Source organism: Salvelinus namaycush, chromosome 40 (genome assembly GCF_016432855.1).
Source record: "Salvelinus namaycush isolate Seneca chromosome 40, SaNama_1.0, whole genome shotgun sequence".
NCBI classification, from domain to species: Eukaryota; Metazoa; Chordata; class Actinopteri; order Salmoniformes; family Salmonidae; genus Salvelinus; species Salvelinus namaycush.
Window position 1 is genome coordinate 21,926,152 of NC_052346.1, and position 25,895 is coordinate 21,952,046.

A 25,895-nucleotide genomic window follows, 5' to 3' on the forward strand; every position below is an offset into this window, starting at 1 on the left:
AGAGGCCTAGGAACATAGAAGAAACTGCCAGATGTGTCATAATAGCCCGGAAGTAAAGCTGCACTGGGAGACACATTTGAAATGGAATACTTTGAATACATGCAGCAGGGTGGAAACAATCACAGTAAAACATTATTTAAATGTATTGTCAGAAGGACTGTGGTCACCATTCATGTAATACATTAAATATATACATCAGATGGTATTAGGGAGCTATTTCTTAGGGTTTTCACAGGTACATTATTTACCCATTTCAATCTTATACCAACCAACCCTATGGTTGGTGTGACTGTATTGGACAGAGCAGACCATCTGATATGCCCTTACATTTTAATTCCAGGTTGCATATTACAATATTTAAGAGGACCAGTGCTTCTACAATGAAACATCTCACATCTGTGCTGTTTGAGAGAGATGTTGTTAGACTACATTGTATTGTTTCCTCTTCTGAGGGCACTGGTGGGGAACAACAATTTCAATTCACATAGACAATGAGTCCTTCAAGTTTAGCACTAAATCCACACGTTTTAATTATCTGTTTGATGATGAAGGGGGAGATTGAATTAAGCAATGAGGCCCGAGGAGGTGTGGTATATGGCCAATATACACCGGCTAAGGGCTGTTCTTCTCGTTGAACTGGTTACCAATGTAATTAGATCAGTAAAAGTTAATGTTTTGTCATACCCAGCCAATCAGCATTCAGGGCTCGAACCACCCAGTTTAGAATTTGCAATTTTGGTTGACAACTAGGTTTGGCCTCCAGTCAATTTGTTGCTGAGTTAGTAGCTAGTCTGCAGGCCAGAACATAATTAGCCTATTAACAAATAGCCTATAGCTGCCCAATTCATAGTCCTGCACAGTGTAGGCTACAATGCACATTTAACACGTGGTTAGTGGGATAAACAATTCAATGACCATAACATAATAATCTCTATCTGATTACAGTGGTAAAATCACCAATATCTGTATTAATAGTCCTACCTGTTCTATTACAATATATTCATCGTATTTCTCCAATGCTAAACCAGTGTGTTTTGTTTGCATCGACACTGTCGCTGTTTGCAAAGAGTTCAATCTGAGATGTCATTATGAATCTAAGCATGGTACTTTCAGAAGTAGATGTTCCACCCCAGACATGAGGCTGAAGTCCAACGCAGAAAGGAAGGTGGGCCTAAGGAGTGAACACCCTGTGTGTTTTACAGTGGTGATTTTAGCATGTACATATTTTATTGTTATTTAACCTTAATTTAACTAGGCGGTTCTTATGACTTACACAAATCCACAAGGAGTCAGTAGAAACCATTTTTGTTTTTAGCAAGTCAGCCATATCAGCTATGTTTTTTAAAAGGCATTATATATGGCTGAATTAACTTCTTCGCTACCCGACTAAACTCTGGTGGCTGATAGCCAGGTGTAGCAGTGGTAAGGATTCACTCCATGGTGTTGAAAGGAAAGCTCAAGGTTTATGCTGGACTAACTGACATTCTGTTACAAATGGTTTACTATTCTGGATTTAGACTGTCTGCTAATTCAGGTCTAAGTAGGGGTTCAATCTATTCCTTTTTGACAATGTAGGACTACTGAAACCATTGTAAGACAGACTAAGTCATGGATATAATATGTCTCTCTCTGTAAGTCATGGATATAATATGTCTCTCTGTAAGTCATGGATATAATATGTCTCTCTGTAAGTCATGGATATAATATGTCTCTCTGTAAGTCATGGATATAATATGTCTCTCTGTAAGTCATGGATATAATATGTCTCTCTCTGTAAGTCATGGATATAATATGTCTCTCTATGAGTCATGGATCTAATGTCTCTCTATAAGTCATGGATATAATATGTCTCTGTTTGTAACAACAATTATTCTCCATCACCTCCTCTCTTAAGTGTCTGTCCAACTTCTAAGCCCTGGAACCTCAGTTGACACACATCATGTCCGACCACAAAGTTTCTGGCTACAGGGGATTTCTCATCACCAGTTCTGATGTTGCTCTTGTTCTCTGTAATACAAACTTTCAATTCTCTTTTAAACTTCCCAACATCATAATAGCCACATGGGCACATCAGGAAATATACCACAAGTGTTGTTTAACAGGAAATTCAACCCGACATACATTTTATTTCCGGTATGAGGGTGAAGGAAGAAATCCCCCTTGGTCATTACATTACAGTTGTCACAATGACAAGAGGGTGGATAGGAAATGCTGAGGGGGAACATATTCATCTGCTCCTACCAGACTGTCCCTCAGGTTTCTAGTATGTTTATCTGCTCCTACCAGACTGTCCCTCAGGTTTCTAGCATGTTTATCTGCTCCTACCAGACTGTCCCTCAGGTTTCTAGCATGTTTATCTGCTCCTACCAGACTGTCCCTCAGGTTTCTAGTATGTTTATCTGCTCCTACCAGACTGTCCCTCAGGTTTCTAGCATGTTTATCTGCTCCTACCAGACGGTCCCTCAGGTTTCTAGTATGTTTATCTGCTCCTACCAGACTGTCCCTCAGGTTTCTAACATGTTTATCTGCTCCTACCAGACGGTCCCTCAGGTTTCTAGTATGTTTATCTGCTCCTACCAGACTGTCCCTCAGGTTTCTAACATGTTTATCTGTTCCTACCAGACTGTCCCTCAGGTTTCTAGTATGTTTATCTGCTCCTACCAGACTGTCCCTCAGGTTTCTACTATGTTTATCTGTTCCTACCAGACTGTCCCTCAGGTTTCTAGTATGTTTATCTGCTCCTACCAGACTGTCCCTCAGGTTTCTAGTATGTTTATCTGCTCCTACCAGACTGTCCCTCAGGTTTCTAACATGTTTATCTGCTCCTACCAGGCTGTCCTTCGTGTTTCTACTATGTTTATCTGCTCCTACCAGACTGTCCCTCAGGTTTCTAACATGTTTATCTGCTCCTACCAGACTGTCCCTCAGGTTTCTAGTATGTTTATCTGCTCCTACCAGGCTGTCCCTCGTGTTTCTACTATGTTTATCTGCTCCTACCAGACTGTCCTTCAGGTTTCTAGTATGTTTATCTGCTCCTACCAGACTGTCCCTCAGGTTTCTAGTATGTTTATCTGCTCCTACCAGGCTGTCCCTCAGGTTTCTAACATGTTTATCTGCTCCTACCAGGCTGTCCCTCAGGTTTCTAACATGTTTATCTGCTCCTACCAGACTGTCCGTCAGGTTTCTAGTATGTTTATCTGCTCCTACCAGACTGTCCCTCAGGTTTCTAACATGTTTATCTGCTCCTACCAGGCTGTCCCTCAGGTTTCTAGTATGTTTATCTGCTCCTACCAGACTGTCCCTCAGGTTTCTAGTATGTTTATCTGTTCCTACCAGACTGTCCCTCAGGTTTCTAGTATGTTTATCTGCTCCTACCAGACGGTCCCTCAGGTTTCTAGTATGTTTATCTGCTCCTACCAGACTGTCCCTCAGGTTACTAACATGTTTATCTGCTCCTACCAGGCTGTCCCTCAGGTTTCTACCATGTTTATCTGCTCCTACCAGACTGTCCCTCAGGTTTCTACCATGTTTATCTGCTCCTACCAGGCTGTCCCTCAGGTTTCTAGCATGTTTATCTGCTCCTACCAGACTGTCCCTCAGGTTTGTAGTATGTTTATCTGCTCCTACCAGGCTGTCCCTCAGGTTTCTAGCATGTTTATCTGCTCCTACCAGACTGTCCCTCAGGTTTGTAGTATGTTTATCTGCTCCTACCAGGCTGTCCCTCAGGTTTCTTGTATGTTTATCTGCTCCTACCAGACTGTCCCTCAGGTTTCTAGCATGTTTATCTGCTCCTACCAGACTGTCCCTCAGGTTTGTAGTATGTTTATCTGCTCCTACCAGACTGTCCCTCAGGTTTCTAGCATGTTTATCTGCTCCTACCAGACTGTCCCTCAGGTTTCTAGTATGTTTATCTGCTCCTACCAGACTGTCCCTCAGGTTTCTAGCATGTTTATCTGCTCCTACCAGACTGTCCCTCAGGTTTCTAGTATGTTTATCTGCTCCTACCAGACTGTCCCTCAGGTTTCTAGTATGTTTATCTGCTCCTACCAGACTGTCCCTCAGGTTTCTAGCATGTTTATCTGCTCCTACCAGACTGTCCCTCAGGTTTCTAGCATGTTTAAAAGAGAATCAAGAGATATTCTCAAAAGCCCGGCCCACAGAGGGGTACCAGTCCTAAATAGAAGTCAGAGATCAACCTCCTGGTTCTCCCCTGTGGAGGCCACACCCCCTCCCGTTGTTACTGTGTGTATGAACACATTTTGAACAGCAGCTTCCTAAAATGCTGTGGTGCTTACTAACACAATAGGAAAGGTTGTGGTAGATGTGGGCCGTCACAGGTGAGTTCACAGCTCTTACACTCTGAACATTCATATCAACAACTCACCCTGAAATGGACCATCAATACCAGAGATCTAGAAGGCTATTTACATAATCACCTGGGCATTTCAACACCCTGACCCTCATTATAGTCCTAAGCATATATTGTTTATCTGGCTACTGTTTAAAATGCTAACTTCGTAGCATTTGTGGCACAAATCTGTTGCAAGTCAATGGTACGTATACAGTCACAGTGAAAGCCTGCTTACTTTACCCTTGACCTGCCAAATATAGTCTGTTTTGCAGGGCTAACTTACGCAATTCTTTCATTTCCCCATTTAATTCTTCCAGGGCATTTCGAATAGCATTGCCAATTTTCTCTCTGTGTCTAGAGATGTCTGGAATTTGATCTAACGCACATGCAACTTCATACCCAGGAAAAACCACTGCAAAGAACCTGGAGGCCGGCGCCTGAGTGTGAGTGATGTCAGCTAGAGAACTCTTATCTCTCCTCATTCCAGGAGGTCTGTAGTCTGTGAACAAAGCCTGCAGATCCCTGTCATTATTCTGAACGGTTCTTACAGCTGTCACCACAAACCCTACAGTACATGTCCCTCCCCAGTTCCATTGAATGCTATAGTAAGCCATTTTTCCACACAACCAATAGGTTCCATTCGGAGCTCCTCTGAAAGGGATAATAACATTATAGACTGAAATACCATAACTAACTTTATCAGGTTCCCCAGTGTCGGCATTGTTAACAGTTAACTTAGAGGTATTGGATCCATTGTAATACATTGTACAATTACATTCTAGTTCACCCAAATGATTTCCTCGGTTCTCCTCTAATACACCAAGGGGCTGTCATCACTCCTGCTACTGAAATAGGTGGGAGTAAAGTATTATCTGGCCTAGCAAACGACGGTGGGCCTGTGGTTGTACAATGCAGAGAATGTCAAATCAAATCAAATTTTATTTGTCACATACACATGGTTAGCAGATGTTAATGCGAGTGTAGCGAAATGCTTGTGCTTCTAGTTCCGACAATGCAGTAATAACCAACAAGTAATCTAACCTAACAATTCCACAACTACTACCTTATACACACAAGTGTAAAGGGATAAAGAATATGTACATAAAGATATATGAATGAGTGATGGTACAGAACGGCATAGGCAAGATGCAGTAGATGGTATAGAGTACAGTATATACATATGAGATGAGTAATGTAGGGTATGTAAACATTATATTAAGTGGCATTGTTTAAAGTGGCTAGTGGTACATTTTTACATAATTTCCATCAATTCCCATTATTAAAGTGGCTGGAGTTGAGTCAGTATGTTGGCAGCGGCCGCTAAATGTTAGTGGTGGCTGTTTTACAGTCTGATGGCCTTGAGATAGAAGCTGTTTTTCAGTCTCTCGGTCCCTGCTTTGATGCACCTGTACTGACCTCGCCTTCTGGATGATAGCGGGGTGAACAGGCAGTGGCTTGGGTGGTTGTTGTCCTTGATGATCTTTATGGCCTTCCTGTGACATCGGGTGGTGTAGGTGTCCTGGAGGGCAGGTAGTTTGCCCCCGGTGATGCGTTCTGCAGACCTCACTACCCTCTGGAGAGCCTTACGGTTGTGGGCGGAGCAGTTGCCGTACCAGGCGGTGATACAGCCCGACAGGATGCTCTCGATTGTGCATCTGTAGAAGTTTGTGAGTGCTTTTGGTGACAAGCCGAATTTCTTCAGCCTCCTGAGGTTGAAGAGGCGCTGCTGCGCCTTCTTCACAACGCTGTCTGTGTGGGTGGACCAATTCAGTTTGTCCGTAATGTGTACACCGAGGAACTTAAAACTTTCCACCTTCTCCACTACTGACCCGTCGATGTGGATAGGGGGGTGCTCCCTCTGCTGTTTCCTGAAGTCCACAATCATCTCCTTTGTTTTGTTGACATTGAGTGTGAGGTTATTTTCCTGACACCACACTCCGAGGGCCCTCACCTCCTCCCTGTAGGCCGTCTCGTCGTTGTTGGTAATCAAGCCTACCACTGTAGTGTCATCCGCAAACTTGACGATTGAGTTGGAGTCGTGCATGGCCACGAAGTCGTGGGTGAACAGGGAGTACAGGAGAGGGCTCAGAACGCACCCTTGTGGGGCCCCAGTGTTGAGGATCAGCGGGGTGGAGATGTTGTTACCTACCCTCACCACCTGGGGGCGGCCCGTCAGGAAGTCCAGGACCCAGTTGCACAGGGCGGGGTCGAGACCCAGGGTCTCGAGCTTGATGAGGAGTTTGGAGGGTACTATGGTGTTAAATGCTGAGCTGTAGTCGATGAACAGCATTCTCACATAGGTATTCCTCTTGTCCAGATGGGTTAGGGCAGTGTGCAGTGTGGTTGCGATTGCGTCGTCTGTGGACCTATTGGGTCGGTAAGCAAATTGGAGTGGGTCTAGGGTGTCCGGTAGGGTGGAGGTGATATGGTCCTTGACTAGTCTCTCAAAGCACTTCATGATGACGGAAGTGAGTGCTACGGGGCGGTAGTCGTTTAGCTCAGTTACCTTAGCTTTCTTGGGAACAGGAACAATGGTGGCCCTCTTGAAGCATGTGGGAACAGCAGACTGGGATAAGGATTGATTGAATATGTCCGTAAACACACCAGCCAGCTGGTCTGCGCATGCTCTGAGGACGCGGCTGGGAATGCCGTCTGGGCCTGCAGCCTTGCGAGGGTTAACACGTTAAAATGTTTTACTCACCTCGGCTGCAGTGAAGGAGAGCCCGCAGGTTTTGGTAGCGGGCCGTGTCAGTGGCACTGTATTGTTCTCAAAGCGAGCAAAATAGTTATTTAGCCTGTCTGGGAGCAAGACATCCTGGTCCGCGACGGGGCTGGTTTTCTTTTTGTAATCCGTGATTGACTGTAGACCCTGCCACATACCTCTTGTGTCTGAGCTGTTGAATTGCGACTCTATTTTGTCTCTGTACTGGGACTTAGCTTGTTTGATTGCCTTGCGGAGAGAATAGCTACACTGTTTGTATTCGGTCATGTTTCCGGTCACCTTGCCCTGGTTAAAAGCAGTGGTTCGCGCTTTCAGTTTCACGCGAATGCTGCCGTCAATCCACGGTTTCTGGTTTGGGAATGTTTTAATCGTTGCTGTGGGTACGACATCGTCAATGCACTTTCTAATGAACTCGCTCACCGAATCAGCATATTCGTCAATGTTGTTGTTGGACGCAATGCGGAACATATTCCAATCCGCGTGATCGAAGCAGTCTTGAAGCGTGGAATCAGATTGGTCGGACCAGCGTTGAACAGACCTGAGCGCGGGAGCTTGTTGTTTTAGTTTCTGTTTGTAGGCTGGAAGCAACAAAATGGAGTCGTGGTCAGCTTTTCCGAAAGGAGGGCGTCAGGGTTAAGGGTCATGGCGTCAGGGTTAAGTGGCATTGCCACTAAGAATGGTAAGGCCATTTGCATAGACAGATATACCCCTATGGGAACTCCCACCAGCGGTAAACCTGCTCCTATCTTAACTGGCCCTAAACCACAAACTCAACACTCTTTTGTCCAGTTGTAAGATTAGCAACCTTTTCTGCTCTCGATAAAAACTAATTGTCCTCATTGTTGTGATCATCTCTTTCCATGATGACCATCTGCTTCTGGGTCACTGCTCCAGTCCAGCGTCGGTCCCTATCGCTCAGGGCTCCTTCTACCCTCTGTCAGGTTCCCACAAGGGGACAACCTACTGTTCTCATTAGCACTCCTGTGCTAATGCAGAGGAGGGCACCACTGGAACTGGCGAGGGCCCATCGCCTTCTGGATCAGGAACTCATCTGAAGTGCGACACGTGGATCCAGGTATCTCTCTCAGTAACCTTCACCATGGTGGGGGTGGTCAGAAGAACTTGGTACTGGCCTCTCCAACGGGGGTCCTTTCAACTCTTTCTCCTGAAGTCCTTCACCACCACAAAATCACCTGGGTTAAAACAGTGTTCAGTTCCACCTGCTAGATCTGGTAAAGAAGCCTTCACCCGGGGGAAAAGTCTTAAGAATACTGCGAAATGTGCATTTGTCATTCGCATAGGATGGCCAGTCAGCACATCGTGTGGAGAGAGACCAGTGACTGTATGGGAACTGCCTCTCATACTCATCAGTGCCAATGGAAGCACTTTCACCCATGTCAGCCTCGTTTCACCATTAAATTGGACTAATTTAGTTTTCAGAGATTGGTTTGCCCTTTCGACCGCACCAGCAGATTGGGCATGATAGGCACAATGAGTTCTCAAATCAATCTGCAAAGCCTCTGACAAGGATTGAACAATCTTATTTACGAAATGCCGACCGTTGCCAGAATACATTTTTGACGGCAGACCCCATCTCCTAAGATGGGGCCGACAGAGATGGTCGCCTCACTTCGAGTCCTTAGGAAACTATGCAGTATTTTGTTTTTTTATATATTATTTCTTACATTGTTAGCCCAGAAAATCTTAAGTGTTATTACAGGTGCATCAAAGCTGGGACCAAGAGACTGAAAAACAGCTTCTATCTCAAGGCCATCAGACTGTTAAACAGCCATCACTAACACAGAAAGACTGCTGCCTACATACAGACTCAAATCATTTGCCACTTTAATAAATGGATCACTAGTCACTTTAAACAATGCCACTTTAATAATGTTTACATATCCTACATTACTCATCTCATACGTATATACTGTATTTTATACCATCTATTGCATCTTGCCTATGCCGCTCGGCCATCGCTCATCCATATATTTATATGGACATATTCTTATTCCATCCATTTACATTTGTGTGTATAAGGTAGTTGTTGTGGAATTGATAGATTACTTGTTGCTGTTAGAACTAGAAACACAAGCATTTCGCTACACTTGCATTAAACATCTGCTAACCATGTGTATGTGACCAATAACATTTGATTTGATTTGATCTCTCTCACGAGTGCTTTCGCACAACAGCCGCTGTGGCTCTCCTGCAAGGGAAAGCTTCAATCCATTTAGAAAACATGTCAACAATCACCCAACAATAATTATTCCCCCACAAGGGATCAACTCAATGAAGTCCATCATTAAGTGCTCAAAGGGTCCTTCAGGCCTTGGATGGGACGCGGGGGATATTGAAATGCCGCATCCATCATTGTTAGTCAAACAAATCAAACATTTATTGCAGAAATGTTCTGCAGAAACAGTCAAACCTACTGTACACCAATATTTATTTACAAGATCCACCATTCCTCCTTTAGACACATGATCCTGACCATGTGACAATTTTGTGAGGAAGTGGAATGTACAACGGGGCATGGCAGGTCTGCTCCACTCATCCAGCCATACACCCGAGGCGTCCTTATGACAGCACCCAGCCCACTTGCGTTTCTCTGAATCATCAGCCGTAGCCTGTAAAGCAACGATATCATTAACAGATAAAAAGTTGGTGGGAGCTGGAACTATCGCCATCTGTCAGAGGGGGCCTGATACTTTATCACTGAGGTTAATGAGGGGAGTTGAACAGCCTCCAACAGACAGGACACAAGCTTACCGTGAGCAATTTGTTTTCCAGAGAAAGTCAAAAACCCTCTATTCTTCCACAATGTTCCAAAGTCATTCACTACAACGCATATCTACTGTCGGTGTATATGTTAACAGAGCTATCTTTAGCCGAAATACAAGCTTTAGTCAAACCAAATAATTATTCTGCAGACAAGTGCGATGGGAGCCTTGCACTCTCCATCGTATCTAAAATAGTCACAACTGCGTTACCAACTAATAGGGTCTTATTTATCATTACGCTGAGCAGACCCTTCTACAAAAAACTCTAAATCCAGATTTTCTAGTGGGGTGTCTCAAGTCCAACCTAGGCCTACAGTCAATCTCAATAGCCAATCACAGCCCTCACAAAACAAAAACATGTCAAACCAGTTATAATTATAAAACAAATAACGTTATTGATATCAATTTAAAAAGCTTCTATGAAAATGTATATCAAATCAGAATGAAATAACAGTTGGACTGATCTACAGCCTTCTTAGACTCAACTATCAGCAAAAAAATGATCAAAGAAATTACCTAAAAGTAAATATTAGACACTGTTAAACATTCAGGTGAAGAAAAGCACCAGGTATGGACAGCACCAGGTATGGACAGCACCAGGTATGGACAGCACCAGGTATGGACAGCACCAGGTATGGACAGCTTTCCCATACAATTTTATTTGACATTCTGGGACAAAGTAGCGGCCCAATTTACTCAAGTGACAACACACGTTCTGTATCAAACAATTTTAGTTATACTAAATTCAGGAAAATCTGGAGAGTCCCCTACTGATTATAGACCCACAAGTTTAACAAACTGTGACAGTCAAATAATAAAGCTTCTAAGAATGGCAAAAGTATTACCAGACTAACATATCAATCTAACAGGGTATATTAAAAATAGACAAAAAAAACACATTTCAGTTTAATACAATACGCAAAAAAAAAAGATATAGATTTATCAAAAATGGTGGTTGATGCCGAAAAGGCTTTTGACTGTCTTGAAGGGCCTTTTCTATTCAAAACTTTAGAAACTTAAAATTTGAGCAGAAAAAAAGAAATTTTATAAAAAGATTGTATAAATGTCAGAAAGCTAAAATATACAAAAATATATTATCTGATGAAATAGTTTTATGAAGGAGCACAAGACAGGGATGTCCCCTCTCCCTCCTGTTTGCACTGGCAATTGAACCGCTTGCAGAAAGAATTAGACAGGACCCAAACGTAACAGGTATCAGTATTGGTAAACATGAATATAAAATAAACTTATTTACAGATGATCTCCTGATATACCTGACCAATATTGGACAACAAAATATGAAATACTTTGGATGCTTAATAAGTGACAACAAATAACAAAACACTATATAAAGATAACTTTATTCCATTACATAACAATATGACAGCAGATATAATTAAATGTAATAATCTTTCCAATCTGACAGGTAGAATAAACCTCTAAAGAATGGCATGGCTCCCAAAGTTTTTGTATTTATTTTCCATAATACCAATTACCCCACATTCTTTAAAAAGTATCCTGCCATAAGACTGTATATGGACAAATAAAATTCATAGAATAAAAAGGAAAGTTTCACATCTTCCTAAATCTGAGGGTGGTTTTAACCTTCCAGATTAGGAATTGTATCAACTCACTACTCAAGGCTGTTACTTTCGACATATAGTTAAATGCACTAAAGAGGAACAATGGGTGTTTGGTTCATATTGAAGATGTGCATGTTCATCCCCAGAATATTTTACATGTTTATATTCAAAAGATAAAGATAAAAACATGAATAACTTCATAGTTAAGAACATTATAACAATATGGAAGAAGACGAAACGTATTCTACAAGAACCAACATCACTCCCTTTGAGTTCATTTAGTAAATATTTTCTTAACTCTATTTGTTGAACTGCATTGTTGGTTAAGGGCTTGTATGTAAGCTTTTCACGGTAAGGTTGTATTCGGCGCATGTGACAAATCAAATTTGATTTGATTTATGGAACAATCCCTGGATAGCGTTTCAGAATTCATCGATAAATTGGTCCACATGGAAAACTAAAGGCATAGAAACTGTAAAAGACTTGGTAATAGGAAATAGATGCATCTCAGTGACAGCTCTATAAAGCCATTTTGGAATGACCAATGTAGATATTTTCAAATACATTCAACTTAAAGGTTTTATATCACAATGTTGATTTGAAATAATATTAATATGATAGGTAAACTTTACAAAACCTTGCCGAAAACCTAAACAACTGACAATCTCTTAGAAAAAACAAAAAAACTACTGGAACCAAGATTTAACAATAACTGATATTGAAGTTGGAAAAAGCAGAAAATCCCATCAACTGGATGAGTCACTATTATGTCGGTGGATGGAAATGATCCAGACATTATGTTGAATATAAGAATAATAAACCTCATTCATCAATCTGACTCCATTGCTATGTGAACGCTATAGACCTATAATCGTGTCCAGTGGGTATAGCCAAGGTTGTGAACCTTTCGTCACCACTCTGAATACTATAAGATGCAAGTGTCTAGGTTTACCGTTAAGCAATTATTAAGAGGCTTAGGAACAAGGAGCTAATATCTTACAATCTATGTCTTAGCATTAAATGATTGATATAACCTTAGCTCAGAGATGCACAGTTAGACCGAGCATGTAAGCTATGTACAGTGCATTCTGAAAGCAAACTAACTGCATTTGATACAATCATCTTGGCAAAGGAGAAATGCTCACTAACAGGGATGTTGCACAACATTTGAGAGAAATTAGCTTTTTGTGAGTGTGGAAAATTTGACAGAGCGGCAAAGATTATTGTTTGATTTGAGATGGGAGATCCTCCCTCCCCGCTTTTTCCGTTGACATGACGGGCCATTGCCCGGTTCAACCCTGGCCAGTGTAATAACACTCCCTCAATGAAAGTGCACTCAGTGAGAGGACACAATTAAACATGTTTAAGTACTTTTAATTTAACAAAATTACGAATACACTTGGTTTAACTGCACAGTGTTATTTCAATATGGTTCAATAAGGATAGAAGATAGATTAGTCAAACAGGGAGCAACCAAAATGGAGGTCTGGTGAGGTGACCAAATAATAGTGACACTACATGGAACATTCATTCTTGTATTGAGGTGGCCTTCCAACTTGCAAACCCTTTCAACACCCCATTGTTAGAGCTTACTATACTGTATCCCTGGAACCATAATGAGGATCAGGCTGTTGAAATGCAGTTGATTATGTAAATAGTCTTGTAGAACTCTGGTATTGATGGTCCATTTCTGGGTGAGTCATTGATATGAATGTTCAGAGTGAAAGAACTGTGAACTCACCTGTGATGGCCCACGTCTACCAAAACCTTTCCTATTGTGTTAGTCGGCACCACAGCATTTTCGGCAGCCATTGTTCAAAATGTGTTCATACACACAGTAACAATGGGAGGGGATGTGGCAAGCACAGGGGAGGACCAGTAGGTTGATCTCAGATTCTATTCAGAGTTGACAGATTGACAGTGAGGACAAACCCAGCCTGCCTCTCTCTTTCCACACTGTAAATCTACAGTCACTGGGTCCTGATTGTGACAGTGGAGTCTAGTTTGCACTGCAGAATCCAGAGATGCCATCAGTAGACAGGTTTCCATTGACCCAGGATTATTAGACAAAATATCCCACAGAAAAAAAAATCGGGAAACATTGAAGAACCACAGTCACATTACGTGGAGGTGTAAGAATGATGCTGCTAAGATCAGAGATTCATCTCCTGAGTACATACTGTACCTCGTCCCCTGAATACCAATCAAGTAATCTGACTTCTAATTACCGTTTATATTTTTAGTTTTTCCCTCAGTTTTTTCCCTTGGATGTGGTTCGGCAGGACCTCCACCAGCCGAAGCTAAGTAGTAACATTAACACGATGCCTTCTAATTGCAGTCGCTGTACTCATAATATACAGGAGAACGAGGATAGCTGTGCTGCAAGTCAGACGCAATCGTTAGGCAAGGGTCATTTCAGTGTAGGAAAGGATGAAACTGCATCTGTGCCACCAGTAAGTACAGATAGTAGTATAAATCCCCTCGCACGGTCCCCGCAGCCGGACAACTTTCTCATGGCTTCTAGAGGGAAATGATGTAGGAATGCTCAACCGGTGTCACTCATTCAGCCGACAGAAACTTTCAACCGGTTCTCCCCATTAAGCAGCAAGTCGGAGTCAGAGGTCGAGCCTTTTCTGGTCTCTACTCCTCCCGTTACGGGGTCTGAGACGCCGAAGCCTCCCACCATTAGCTCTGACAAATTGAAAACCCTAGTCATTGGCGACTCCATTACCAGCAGTATTAGACTTAAAATCATTCAGCGATCATACACTGTTTACCAGGGGGCAGGGCTACCGACGTAAAGGCTAATCTGAAGAGGGTGCTGGCTAAAGATAAAACTGGCGAGTGTAGAGAGTATAGGGATATTGTTATCCACGTCGGCACCAACGATGTTAGGATGAAACAGTCAGAGGTCACCAAGCGCAACATAGCTTCAGCGTGTAAATCAGCTAGAAAGATGTGTCGGCATCGAGTAATTGTCTCTGGCCCCTTCCCAGTTAGGGGGAGTGATGAGCTCTACAGCAGAGTCTCACAACTCAATCGCTGGTTGAAAACTGTTTTCTGCCCCTCCCAAAAGATAGAATTTGTAGATAATTGGCCCTCTTTCTGGGACTCACCCACAAACAGGACCAAGCATGCCCTGTTGAGGAGTGACGGACTCCATCCTAGCTGGAGGGGTGCTCTCATCTTATCTACGAACATAGACAGGGCTCTAACTCCCCTAGCTCCACAATGAAATAGGGTGCAGGCCAGGTAGCAGGCTGCCAGCTTAGTGGAGTCTGCCATTAGCACAGTCAGTGTAGTCAGCTCAGCTATCCCCATTGAGACCGTGTCTGTGCCTCGACCTAGGTTGGGCAAAACTAAACATGGCGGTGTTTGCCTTAGCAATCTCCCTGGAATAAAGACCTCCTCCATTCCTGCCATTATTGAAAGAGATTGTGATACCTCACATCTCAAAATAGGGCTACTTAATGTTAGATCCCTCACTTCCAAGGCAGTTATAGTCAATGAACTAATCACTGATCATAATCTTGATGTGATTGGCCTGACTGAAACATGGCTTAAGCCTGAGGAATTTACTGTGTTAAATGAGGCCTCACCTCCTGGTTACACTAGTGACCATATCCCCTGCGCATCCCGCAAAGGCGGAGGTGTTGCTAACATTTACGATAGCAAATTTCAATTTACAAAAACAAAAACGACGTTTTTGTCTTTTGAGCTTCTAGTCATGAAATCTATGCAGCTACTCAATCACCTTTTATAGCTACTGTTTACAGGCCTCCTGGGCCATATACAGCGTTCCTCACGGAGCTCCCTGAAGTCCTATCGGACCTTGTAGTCATAGCAGATAATATTCAAATTTTTGGTGACTTTAATATTCACATGGAAAAGTCCACAGACCCACTCCAAAAGGCTTTCGGAGCCATCATCGACTCAGTGGGTTTTGTCCAACATGTCTCCGGACCTACTCACTGCCACAGTCATACTCTGGACCTAGTTTTGTCCCATGATATAAATGTTGTGGATCTTAATTTATGTTTTTCCTCATAATCCTGGACTATTGGACCACCATTTTATTACGTTTGCAATCGCAACAAATAATCTGCTCAGACTCCAACCAAGAATCATCAAAAGTCGTGCTATAAATTCTCAGACAACCCAAAGATTCTTTGATGCCCTTTCAGACTCCCTCTGCCTACCCAAGGACGCCAGAGGAAAAAAATCAGTTAACCACCTAACTGAGGACCTCAATTTAATCTTGCGCAATACCCTAGATGCAGTCGCACCCCTAAAAACTAAAATTATTTGTCATAAGAAACTAGCTCCCTGGTATACAGAAAATACCCGAGCTCTGAAGCAAGCTTCCAGAAAATTTTTACGGAAATGGCGCCACACCAAACTGGAAGTCTTCCGACTAGCTTGGAAAGACAGTACCGTGCAGTATCGAAGAGCCCTCACTGCTGCTCGATCATCCTATTTTTCCAACTTAATTGAGGAAAATAAGAACAATCCAACATTTATTTTTGATACTGTCGCAAAGCTAACTAAAAAGCAGCATTCCCCAAGAGAGGATGGCTTTCACTTCAGCAGTAATAAATTCATGAACTTCTTTGAGGAAAAGATCATGATCATTAGAAAGCAAATTACGGACTCCTCTTTAAATCTGCGTATTCCTCCAAAGCTCAGTTGTCCGGAGTCTGCACAACTCTGCCAGGACCTAGGATCAAGGGAGACACTCAAGTGTTTTAGTACTATATCTATTGACACAATGATGAAAATAATCATGACCTCTAAACCTTCAAGCTTCATACTGGACCCTATTCCAACTAAACTACTGAAAGAGCTGCTTTCTGTGCTTGGCCCTGCTATGTTGAACATAATAAACGGCTCTCTATCCACCGGATGTGTTCCAAACTCACTAAAAGTGGCCGTAATAAAGCCTCTCTTGAAAAAGCCAAACCTTGACCCAGAAAATATAAAAAACTATCGGCCTATATCGAATCTCCCATTCCTCTAAAAAAAAAATGAAAAATATGTTGCGCAGCAACTCACTGCCTTCCTGAAGACAAACAATGTATACGAAATGCTTCGGTTTGGTTTTAGACCCCATCATAGCACTGAGACTGCACTTGTGAAGGTGGTAAATTACATTTTAATGGTGTCAGACAGAGGCTCTGCATCTGTCCTCGTGCTCCTAGACCTTAGTGCTGCCATTGATACCATCGATCACCACATTCTTTTGGAGAGATTGGAAACCCACATTGGTCTACACGGACAAGTTCTGGCCTGGTTTAGATCTTATCTGTCGGAAAGATATCAGTTTGTCTCTGTGGATGGTTTGTCCTCTGACAAATCAACTGTAAATTTCGGTGTTCCTAAAGGTTCCGTTTTAGGACTACTATTGTTTTCACTATATATTTTACCTCTTGGGGATGTCATTCGAAAACATAATGTTAACTTTCACTGCTATGCGGATGACACACAGCTGTACAATTTGATGACACATGATGAAGCCCCAAAATTGCCCTCGCTGGAAGCCTGTGTTTCAGTCAATAGGAAGTGGATGGCTGCAAATGTTCAACTTTTAAACTCGGACAAAACAGAGATGCTTGTTCTCGGTCCCAAGAAACAAAGAGATCTTCTGTTGAATCTGACAATTAATGTTGATGGTTGTACAGTCGTCTCAAATAAAACTGTGAAGGACCTTGGCGTTACTCTGGACCCTGATCTCTCTTTTGACGAACATATCAAGACTGTTTCAAGGACAGCTTTTTTCCATCTACGTAACATTGCAAAAATCAGAAATGTTCTGTCCAAAAATGATGCAGAAAAATGTATCCATGCTTTTGCCACTTCTAGGTTAGACTACTGCAATGCTCTACTTTCCGGCTACCCGGATAAAGCACTAATAATCTTCAGTTAGTGCTAAATACGGCTGCTAGAATCCTGACTGGAACCAAAAAAATGTATCATATTACTCCAGTGCTAGCCTCCCTACACTGGCTTCCTGTTATTAAGGCAAGGGCTGATTTCAAGGTTTTACTGCTAACCTACAAAGCATTACATGGGCTTGCTCCTACCTATCTTTCCGATTTGGTCCTGCCGTACATACCTACACGTACGCTACTGTCACAAGACGCAGGCCACCTAATTGTCCCTAGAATTTCTAAGCAAACAGCTGGAGGCAGGGCTTTCTCCTATAGAGCTCCATTTTTGTGGAATAATCTGCCTACCCATGTGAGAGACGCAGACTCGGTCTCAACTTTTAAGTCTTTACTGAAGACTCATCTCCTCAGTAGGTCCTATGATTGAGTGTAGTCTGGGCCAGGAGTGTGAAGGTGAACGGAAAGGCACTGGAGCAACGAACCGCCCTTGCTGTCTCTGCCTGGCCGGTTCCTCTCTCTCCACTGGGATTCTCTGCCTCTAACCCTATTACAGGGGCTGAGTCACTGGCTTACTGGTGCTCTTCCATGCCGTCCCTAGGAGGGGTGCGTCACTTGAGTGGGTTGAGTCACTGACGTGGTCTTCCTGTCTGGGTTGGTGCCCCCCCCTTGGGTTGTGCTGTGGCGGAGATCTTTGTGGGCTATACTCGGCCTCGTCTCAGGATGGTAAGTTGGTGGTTGAATATATCCCTCTAGTGGTGTGGGGGCTGTGCTTTGGCAAAGTGGGTGGGGTTATATCCTGCCTGTTTGGCCCTGTCCGGGGGTATCATCGGATGGGGCAACAGTGTCTCATGACCCCTCCTGTCTCAGCCTCCAGTATTTATGCTGCAGTAGTTTGTGTCGGGGGGCTAGGGTCAGTCTGTTATATCTGGAGTATTTCTCCTGTCTTATCCGGTGTCCTGTGTGAATTTAAGTATGCTCTCTTTAATTCTCTCTTTCTTTCTTTCTCTCTCTCAGAGGACCTGAGCCATAGGACCATGCCTCAGGACTACCTGGCATGATGACTCCTTGCTGTCCCCAATTCACCTGGCCGTGCTGCTGCTCCAGTTTCAACTGTTCTGCCTGCGCCTTTGGTACCCTGACCTGTTCACCGGATGTGCTACCTGTCCCAGACCTGCTGTTTTCAACTCTCTAGAGACAGCAGGAGCGGTAGAGATACTCTCAATGATCGGCTATGAAAAGCCTTCTGACATTTACTCCTGAGGTGCTGACCATTTGCACCCTCGACAACTACTGTGATTATTAATATTTGACCATGTTGGTCATTTATGAACATTTGAACATCTTGGTCATGTTCTGTTATAATCTCCACCCGGCGCAGCCAGAAGAGGACTGGCTACCCCTCATAGCCTGGTTCCTCTCTAGGTTTCTTCCTAGGTTTTGGCCTTTCTAGGGAGTTTTTCCTAGCCACCGTGCTTCTACACCTGCATTGCGTGCTGTTTGGGGTTTTAGGCTGGGTTTCTGTACAGCACTTTGTGGCATCAGCTGATGTAAGAAGGGCTTTATAAATACATTTGATTTGATCTTACATACAGGACTTCAAGTTGTAAAATAGTGAACTACTCCTTTAATGGAGTGGTAGGCTCTATGAAAGGCATGTTTCACCCCCCAAAAATGTATTTTGTTCATTAGTACACTGCAATCACGTTTTCAAGAACTTTCAGTACAAAGCAAAAAGTGTCATGATGATGATGATGATAATAATGATATGAAAATGACAAATGACAATTGCATCATCAGACTGTTTTGCTGTGTACTGCAGTGTACCCTAATCCTGGCCCAGGGGACCCAAAGGGGAGTGCTTTTTTGTTTTTGCCCTAACACTCACACACTGGATTCAACTAAACAACTCAAGCCTTTGAATTGAATAAGGTATGTGAGTGCTAGGGCAAAAACATACATGTACACCCCTTTGGGACCAGGGCTGGGGAACACTGCTGTACTGAAAGTCCTCCATCTTCAGAACTTCACTGCTGACGTGCACATTATTGGGATTGTATACAGGGTGAAGAAACCAAGGTGGACATTTGTAATTTGATTGAACTATCCCTTAAATTGCAGTTCCTTTGGAGTTCCATTTAGTTAGAGATGCATGTGCTCTAAACATGTGCTATAAATAAATATTCATTTATTTTATAAATAAAACTGCTTTTGTCATCTCTTAAATGTTGTTTACCTTTGTACTTTAGTTTACACCACTGAGGAGGCGGCGACGGCAGCAGTAGTAGCAACTACCGCCTTCTCGTGGCATGGGATCGGGCCATCCCAATGATCCCGGAATGCACGGAAGGTTGCACTGTGGTAGTGGGGGAACAGGAAGTTCCCGGCAGGCGTGCACCATTCTTCAGAATAAAGAAAGCGCCAGAACGGAGCAGTCAAGAAGATAACCTTTGTTTGTGTCCGTTTCAATTTATCACTACAGGTATGTAATAACACGTGTAGACTTTCTAATGTCGAAAGGATATGTCATACCATGCTAGGTAACAAATCCAGTAATGTATTATCATGTTTGGTTAAGGTTTGATGTGTTCTTTTTGTGTCAAACCGAGGGAAGAACGTGATAAAAAAACATTTTACAAGTCACATAGCTAGAGACTCTGGGTTTGTCTGAATGGATGTACATAATTTTCTCAAGGAAATTTAACAAATAATCTATTTATTTGACATTTCTGAGTTTGTTTAGCATATTATTGGTTTTGTGTAAAATTCACAAGCTGGTAAAATGGCGGCGCCCGCTCGGTCTGTTACTGTAGTGTGAACGGGAAATACAATTGTTTTTTGATTGAAAAAATACAATGAAGACGCGGTTGTTAAGGAAAATAGTAACAGTGCTGCCTAAACAAACAGTGACCTTGTAATGTACTACATGGTTTTTGAGTAATTTTATGTGAATTTAGGAAATCTACTATAAAGTGCTCTTACGTTGTGTCCTTTGTGTCTAATGTGAATTAATGAATGTTTTCAAATCACAATTTATTTGTCACATGCGTCGATTACACCATGTATAGACCTTAAAGTGAAATGCTTACTTACAAGGCCTTAACCAACAGTGCAGTTTTAAGAAAATACCTTAAAGTAAGAGAGAAGGATAATTAAAGAGCAGCACTAAATAACAATAGCGGGCAATATACAGGGGGTACCTGTACAGAGTCAATGTGCGGGGGGCACCGGTGTCGAGATAATTATGTACATGTAGGTAGAGTTATTAAAGAGGCTATGCATAGATAAAAGTAGTAGCACCAGTGGGTGGTGGTGGGGGGGCAAATGCAAATAGTCTGGGTAGCCATTTGATTAGCTGTTCAGGAGTCTTCCTTGCACCACACAGTCAGGTCTCTGACCTCTTCCCTATAAGCTTTCTCATCATTGTCGGTGATCAGGCCCACCACTGTTGTGTCATCAGCAAACTTAATGGTGGTATTGGAGTCGTGCCTGGCCGTACAGTCATGAGTGAACAGTGAGTACAGGAGGGGACTGGGTACACACCCCGGAGGGGCCCCCGCGTTGAGGATCAGTATAGTGGATGTGTTGTTACCTACCCTTGCCACTTGGGGGCGGCCTGTCAGGAAGTCCAGGGTCCATTTGCAGAGGGAGGTGTTTAGTCCCAGGGTCCTTAGCTTAGTGATGCGCTTTGAGGGCACTATGGTGTTGAACGCTGAGCTGTAGTCAATGAATAGCATTCTCACGTAGGTGTTCCTTTTGTCCAGGTGAGAAAGGGCAGTGTGGAGTGGAATAAAGATTGCATCATCTGTGGATCTTTTGGTGCAGTATGCAAATTGGAGTGGGTCTAGGGTTTCTGGGATAATGCTGTTGTGAGCCATGACCAGCCTTTCGAAGCATTTCACTGCTACAAATCAAGTTTATTTTATATAGCCCTTCGTACATCAGCTAATATCTCGAAGTGCTGTACAGAAACCCAGCCTAAAACCCCAAACAGCAAGCAATGCAGGTGTAGAAGCACGGTGGCTAGGAAAAACTCCCTAGAAAGACCAAAACCTAGGAAGAAACCTAGAGAGGAACCAGGCTATGAGGGGTGGCCAGTCCTCTTCTGGCTGTGCCGGGTGGAGATTATAACAGAACATGGCCAAGATGTTCAAAATGTTCATAAATGACCAACATGGTCAAATAATAATCAGGAATAAATGTCAGTTGGCTTTTCATAGCCGATCATTAAGAGTTTGAAAACAGCAGGTCTGGGACAGGTATGGGTTCCATAACCGCAGGCAGAACAGTTGAAACTGGAACAACAGCAAGGCCAGGTGGACTGGGGACAGCAAGGAGTCATCATGCCCGGTAGTCCTGACGTATGGTCCTAGGGCTCAGGTCCTCCGAGAGAGAGAAAGAAAGAGAGAAGGAGAGAATTAGAGAGAGCCAAGATGTTCAAAATGTTCATAAATAATAATCAGGAATAAATGTCAGTTGGCTTTTCATAGCCGATCATTAAGAGTTGAAAACAGCAGGTCTGGGACAGGTAGGGGTTCCATAACCGCAGGCAGAACAGTTGAAACTGGAACAGCAGCAAGGCCAGGTGGACTGGGGACAGCAAGGAGTCATCATGCCCGGTAGTCCTGACGTATGGTCCTAGGACTCAGGTCCTCCGAGAGAGAGAAAGAAAGAGAGAAGGAGAGAATTAGAGAGAGCATACTTAAATTCACACAGGACACTGGATAAGACAGGAGAAGTACTCCAGATACAACCAACTGACCCTAGCCCCCCGACACAAACTACTGCAGCATAAATACTGGAGGCTGAGACAGGAGGGGTCAGGAGACACTGTGGCCCCATACGAAGAAACCCTCGGACAGGGCCAAACAGGAAGGATATAACCCCACCCACTTTGCCAAAGCACAGCCCCCGCACCACTAGAGGGAAATCTTCAACCACCAACTTACAATCCTGAGACAAGGCCGAGTATAGCCCACAAAGATCTCCACCACAGCACAAACCAAGGGGGGGCGCCAACCCAGACAGGAAGATCACGTCAGTAACTCAACCCACTCAAGTGACGCACCCCTCCTAGGGACGGCATGAAAGAGCACCAGTAAGCCAGTGACTCAGCCCCTGTAATAGGGTTAGAGGCAGAGAATCCCATTGGAGAGAGGGGAACCGGCCAGGCAGAGACAGCAAGGGCGGTTCGTTGCTCCAGAGCCTTTCCGTTCACCTTCACACTCCTGGGCCAGACTACACTCAATCATATGACCTACTGAAGAGATAAGTCTTCAGTAAAGACTTAAAGGTTGAGACCGAGTCTGCGTCTCTCACATGGGTAGGCAGACCATTCCATAAAAATGGAGATCTATAGGAGAAAGCCCTGCCTCCAGCTGTTTGCTTAGAAATTCTAGGGACAATTAGGAGGCCTGCGTCTTGTGACCGTAGCGTACGTGTAGGTATGTACGGCAGGACCAACTCGGAAAGATAGGTAGGAGCAAGCCCATGTAACGCTTTATAGGTTAACAGTAAAACCTTGAAATCAGCCCTTGCCTTAACAGGAAGCCAGTGTAGGGAAGCTAGCACTGGAGTAATATGATCAAATTTCTTGGTTCTAGTCAGGATTCTAGCAGCCGTATTTAGCACTAACTGAAGTTTATTTAGTGCTTTATCCGGGTAGCCGGAAAGTAAAGCATTGCAGTAGTCTAACCTAGAAGTAACAAATGCATGGATTAATTTTTCTGCGTCATTTTTGGACAGAAAATTTCAGATTTTTGCAATGTTACATAGATGGAAAAAAGCTGTCCTTGAAACAGTCTTGATATGTTCGTCAAAAGAGAGATCAGGGTCAAGAGTAACGCCGAGGTCCTTCACAGTTTTATTTGAGACGACTTTACAACCATCAAGATTAATTGTCAGATTTAACAGAAGATCTCTTTGTTTCTTGGGACCTAGAACAAGCATCTCTGTTTTGTCCGAGTTTAAAAGTAGAAAGTTTTCAGCCATCCACTTCCTTATGTCTGAAACACAGGCTTCTAGCGAGGGCAATTTTGGGGCTTCACCATGTTTCATTGAAATGTACAGCTGTGTGTCATCCGCATAGCAGTGAAAGTTAACATTATGTTTTCGAATAACATCCCCAAGAGGTAAAATATATATAGTGAAAACAATAGTGGTCCTAAAACGGAACCTTGAGGAACACCGAAATGTACAGTTGATTTGTCAGAGGACAAACCATTCACAGAGACAAACTGATATCTTTCCGACAGATAAGATCTAAACCAGGCCAGAACTTGTCCGTGTAGACCAATTTGGGTTTCCAGTCTCTCCAAAAGAATGTGGTGATCGATGGTGTCAAAGGCAGCACTAAGGTCTAGTAGCACGAGGACAGATGCAGAGCCTCGGTCTGACGCCATTAAAAGGTCATTTACCACCTTCACAAGTGCAGTCTCAGTGCTATGATGGGGTCTAAAACCAGACTGAAGCATTTCGTATACATTGTTTGTCTTCAGGAAGGCAGTGAGTTGCTGCGCAACAGCTTTTTCAAAATTTTTTGAGAGGAATGGAAGATTCGATATAGGCCGATAGTTTTTTATATTTTCCGGGTCAAGGTTTGGCTTTTTCAAGAGAGGCTTTATTACTGCCACTTTTAGTGAGTTTGGTACACATCCGGTGGATAGAGAGCCGTTTATTATGTTCAACATAGGAGGGCCAAGCACATGAAGCAGCTCTTTCGTGACTGCTACGGGTCGGTAGTCATTTAGGCAGGTTACCTTAGTGTTCTTGGGCACAGGGACTATGGTGGTCTGCTTGAAACATGTTGGTATTACAGACTCAGACAGGGAGAGGTTGAAAATGTCAGTCAAGACACTTGCCAGTTGGTCAGCGCATGCTTGGAGTACACGTCCTGGTAATCCGTCTGGCCCAGTGGCCTTGTGAATGTTGACCTGTTTAAAGGTCTTACTCACATCGGCTGCGGAGAGCATGATCACACAGTCGTCTGGAACAGCTGATGCTCTCATGCATGTTTCAGTGTTCCTTGCCTCAAAGCGAGCATAGAAGTTATTTAGCTCGTCTGGTAGGCTCGTGTCACTGGGCAGCTCTCGGCTGTGCTTCCCTTTTGTAGTCTGTAATAGTTTGCAAACCCTGCCACATCCGACGAGCGTTGGAGCCGGTGTAGTACGATTCGATCTTTGTCCTGATGTTAGTCCTGTATTTGTTGTCAATGCTGAGCTACCTGATCTACTGAAATGAGATCAGTGCTTGATTTGGACAGGAGCTCACCGGAGCAGAGTACTTACATTTCTACTGCTTGAGATCATGTTCCTCTTATAGAATATTAACTCAATAAATATATACGTTACCGGCACCCAAAATGAGCACAGGCACCTATTTCAGTCCAAGTCAAGCACTGAATTAGATAATTGAACAAGAAATATAATATATTTCAAGGGAATAAAGTGCCTGAACTGTGTGTCTTTTTTGCTTTATTACTACAGGCCGACTCAGATTAAGTCTGAGGCCGTTAACATCAACAGTGGGGACAAACCCAGCCTGCCACTCTCCTTCCACACTGAGTAGAAACCTACAGTCACTGGGTGCTGATTGTGACAGTGGAGCCCAGTTTGCACTGCAGGATCCAGAGATGGCATCAGTGAAGCTGGAAGACTGCAGTCAAACACTGGAGCTGAATGTCAACATGAAAGATGAAGAAGAGGAGGAGAAGATTGGGACATCTGTTTCTCATGGTAAGAGCAGGTTCTATCTAACTAAGTGTGTTGTTCATTCTAACTTCTCACTGTGTATGAAAAGTTGCAGTAGAACTGTTTCAATGAGAAAGTAGATGTTATTTCATGCTACTGAGGCTTGTATGGTTTGACACCAGTATTGTCAGCATGTGTTTTATTCACTGGGCTATCTGGAGTTCTCGAGTATTTTATTTATTTTTTATTTCACCTTTATTTAACCAGGTAGGCCAGTTGAGAACAAGTTCTCATTTACAACTGCGACCTGGCCAAGATAAAGCAAAGCAGTGCGACACAAACAACAACACAGTGACACATGGGATAAACAAACATACAGTCAATAACACAATAGAAAAATCTATATGCAGTGTGTGCAAATGAGGTAAGGCAATAAATAGGCTGTAGTGGCGAAGTAATTACAATTTAGCAATTAAACACTGGAGTGATAGATGTGCAGAAGATGAATGTGCAAGTAGAGATACTGGGGTGCAAAGGAGCAAAAAAATGAATAACCGTTTGTGGATGATGTACTTGGATGGTGAGCTGCTCTGACAGCTGATGCTTAAAGTTATTGAGGGAGATATGTCTCCAGCTTCAGTGATTTTTGCAATTCGTTCCAGTCATTGGCTGCTTTTCCTTCCAGTTCTCTTCTGCCAAAGGAGGAATTGGCTTTGGTGGTGACCAGTGAAATATACCTGCTGGAGCGTGTGCTATGTGTGGGTGCTGCTATGGTGACCAGTGAGCTGAGAAGGCGGGGCTTTACCTAGCAAAGACTTATAGATGACCTGGAGCCAGTGGGTTTGGCGACGAATATGAAGCGATGGCCAGCCAACGAGAGCATACA

The 25,895-nt window shown here is 43.3% G+C and overlaps 1 protein-coding gene across 1 annotated transcript in view; it reads left to right on the forward strand.

The window, feature by feature from the left end:
• The first annotated feature begins 7,715 nt into the window (after positions 1–7,715).
• Positions 7,716–25,895, forward strand: part of LOC120033485 (zinc finger protein 239-like) — a 33,098-nt gene continuing 14,918 nt past the window's right edge. Inside the window, exons 1-2 of the mRNA XM_038979853.1 lie at positions 7,716–7,752; positions 8,069–8,148. Of these exons, the coding sequence (XP_038835781.1) occupies positions 7,716–7,752; positions 8,069–8,148 (117 nt within the window). The remainder of the gene's footprint in view (positions 7,753–8,068; positions 8,149–25,895) is intronic.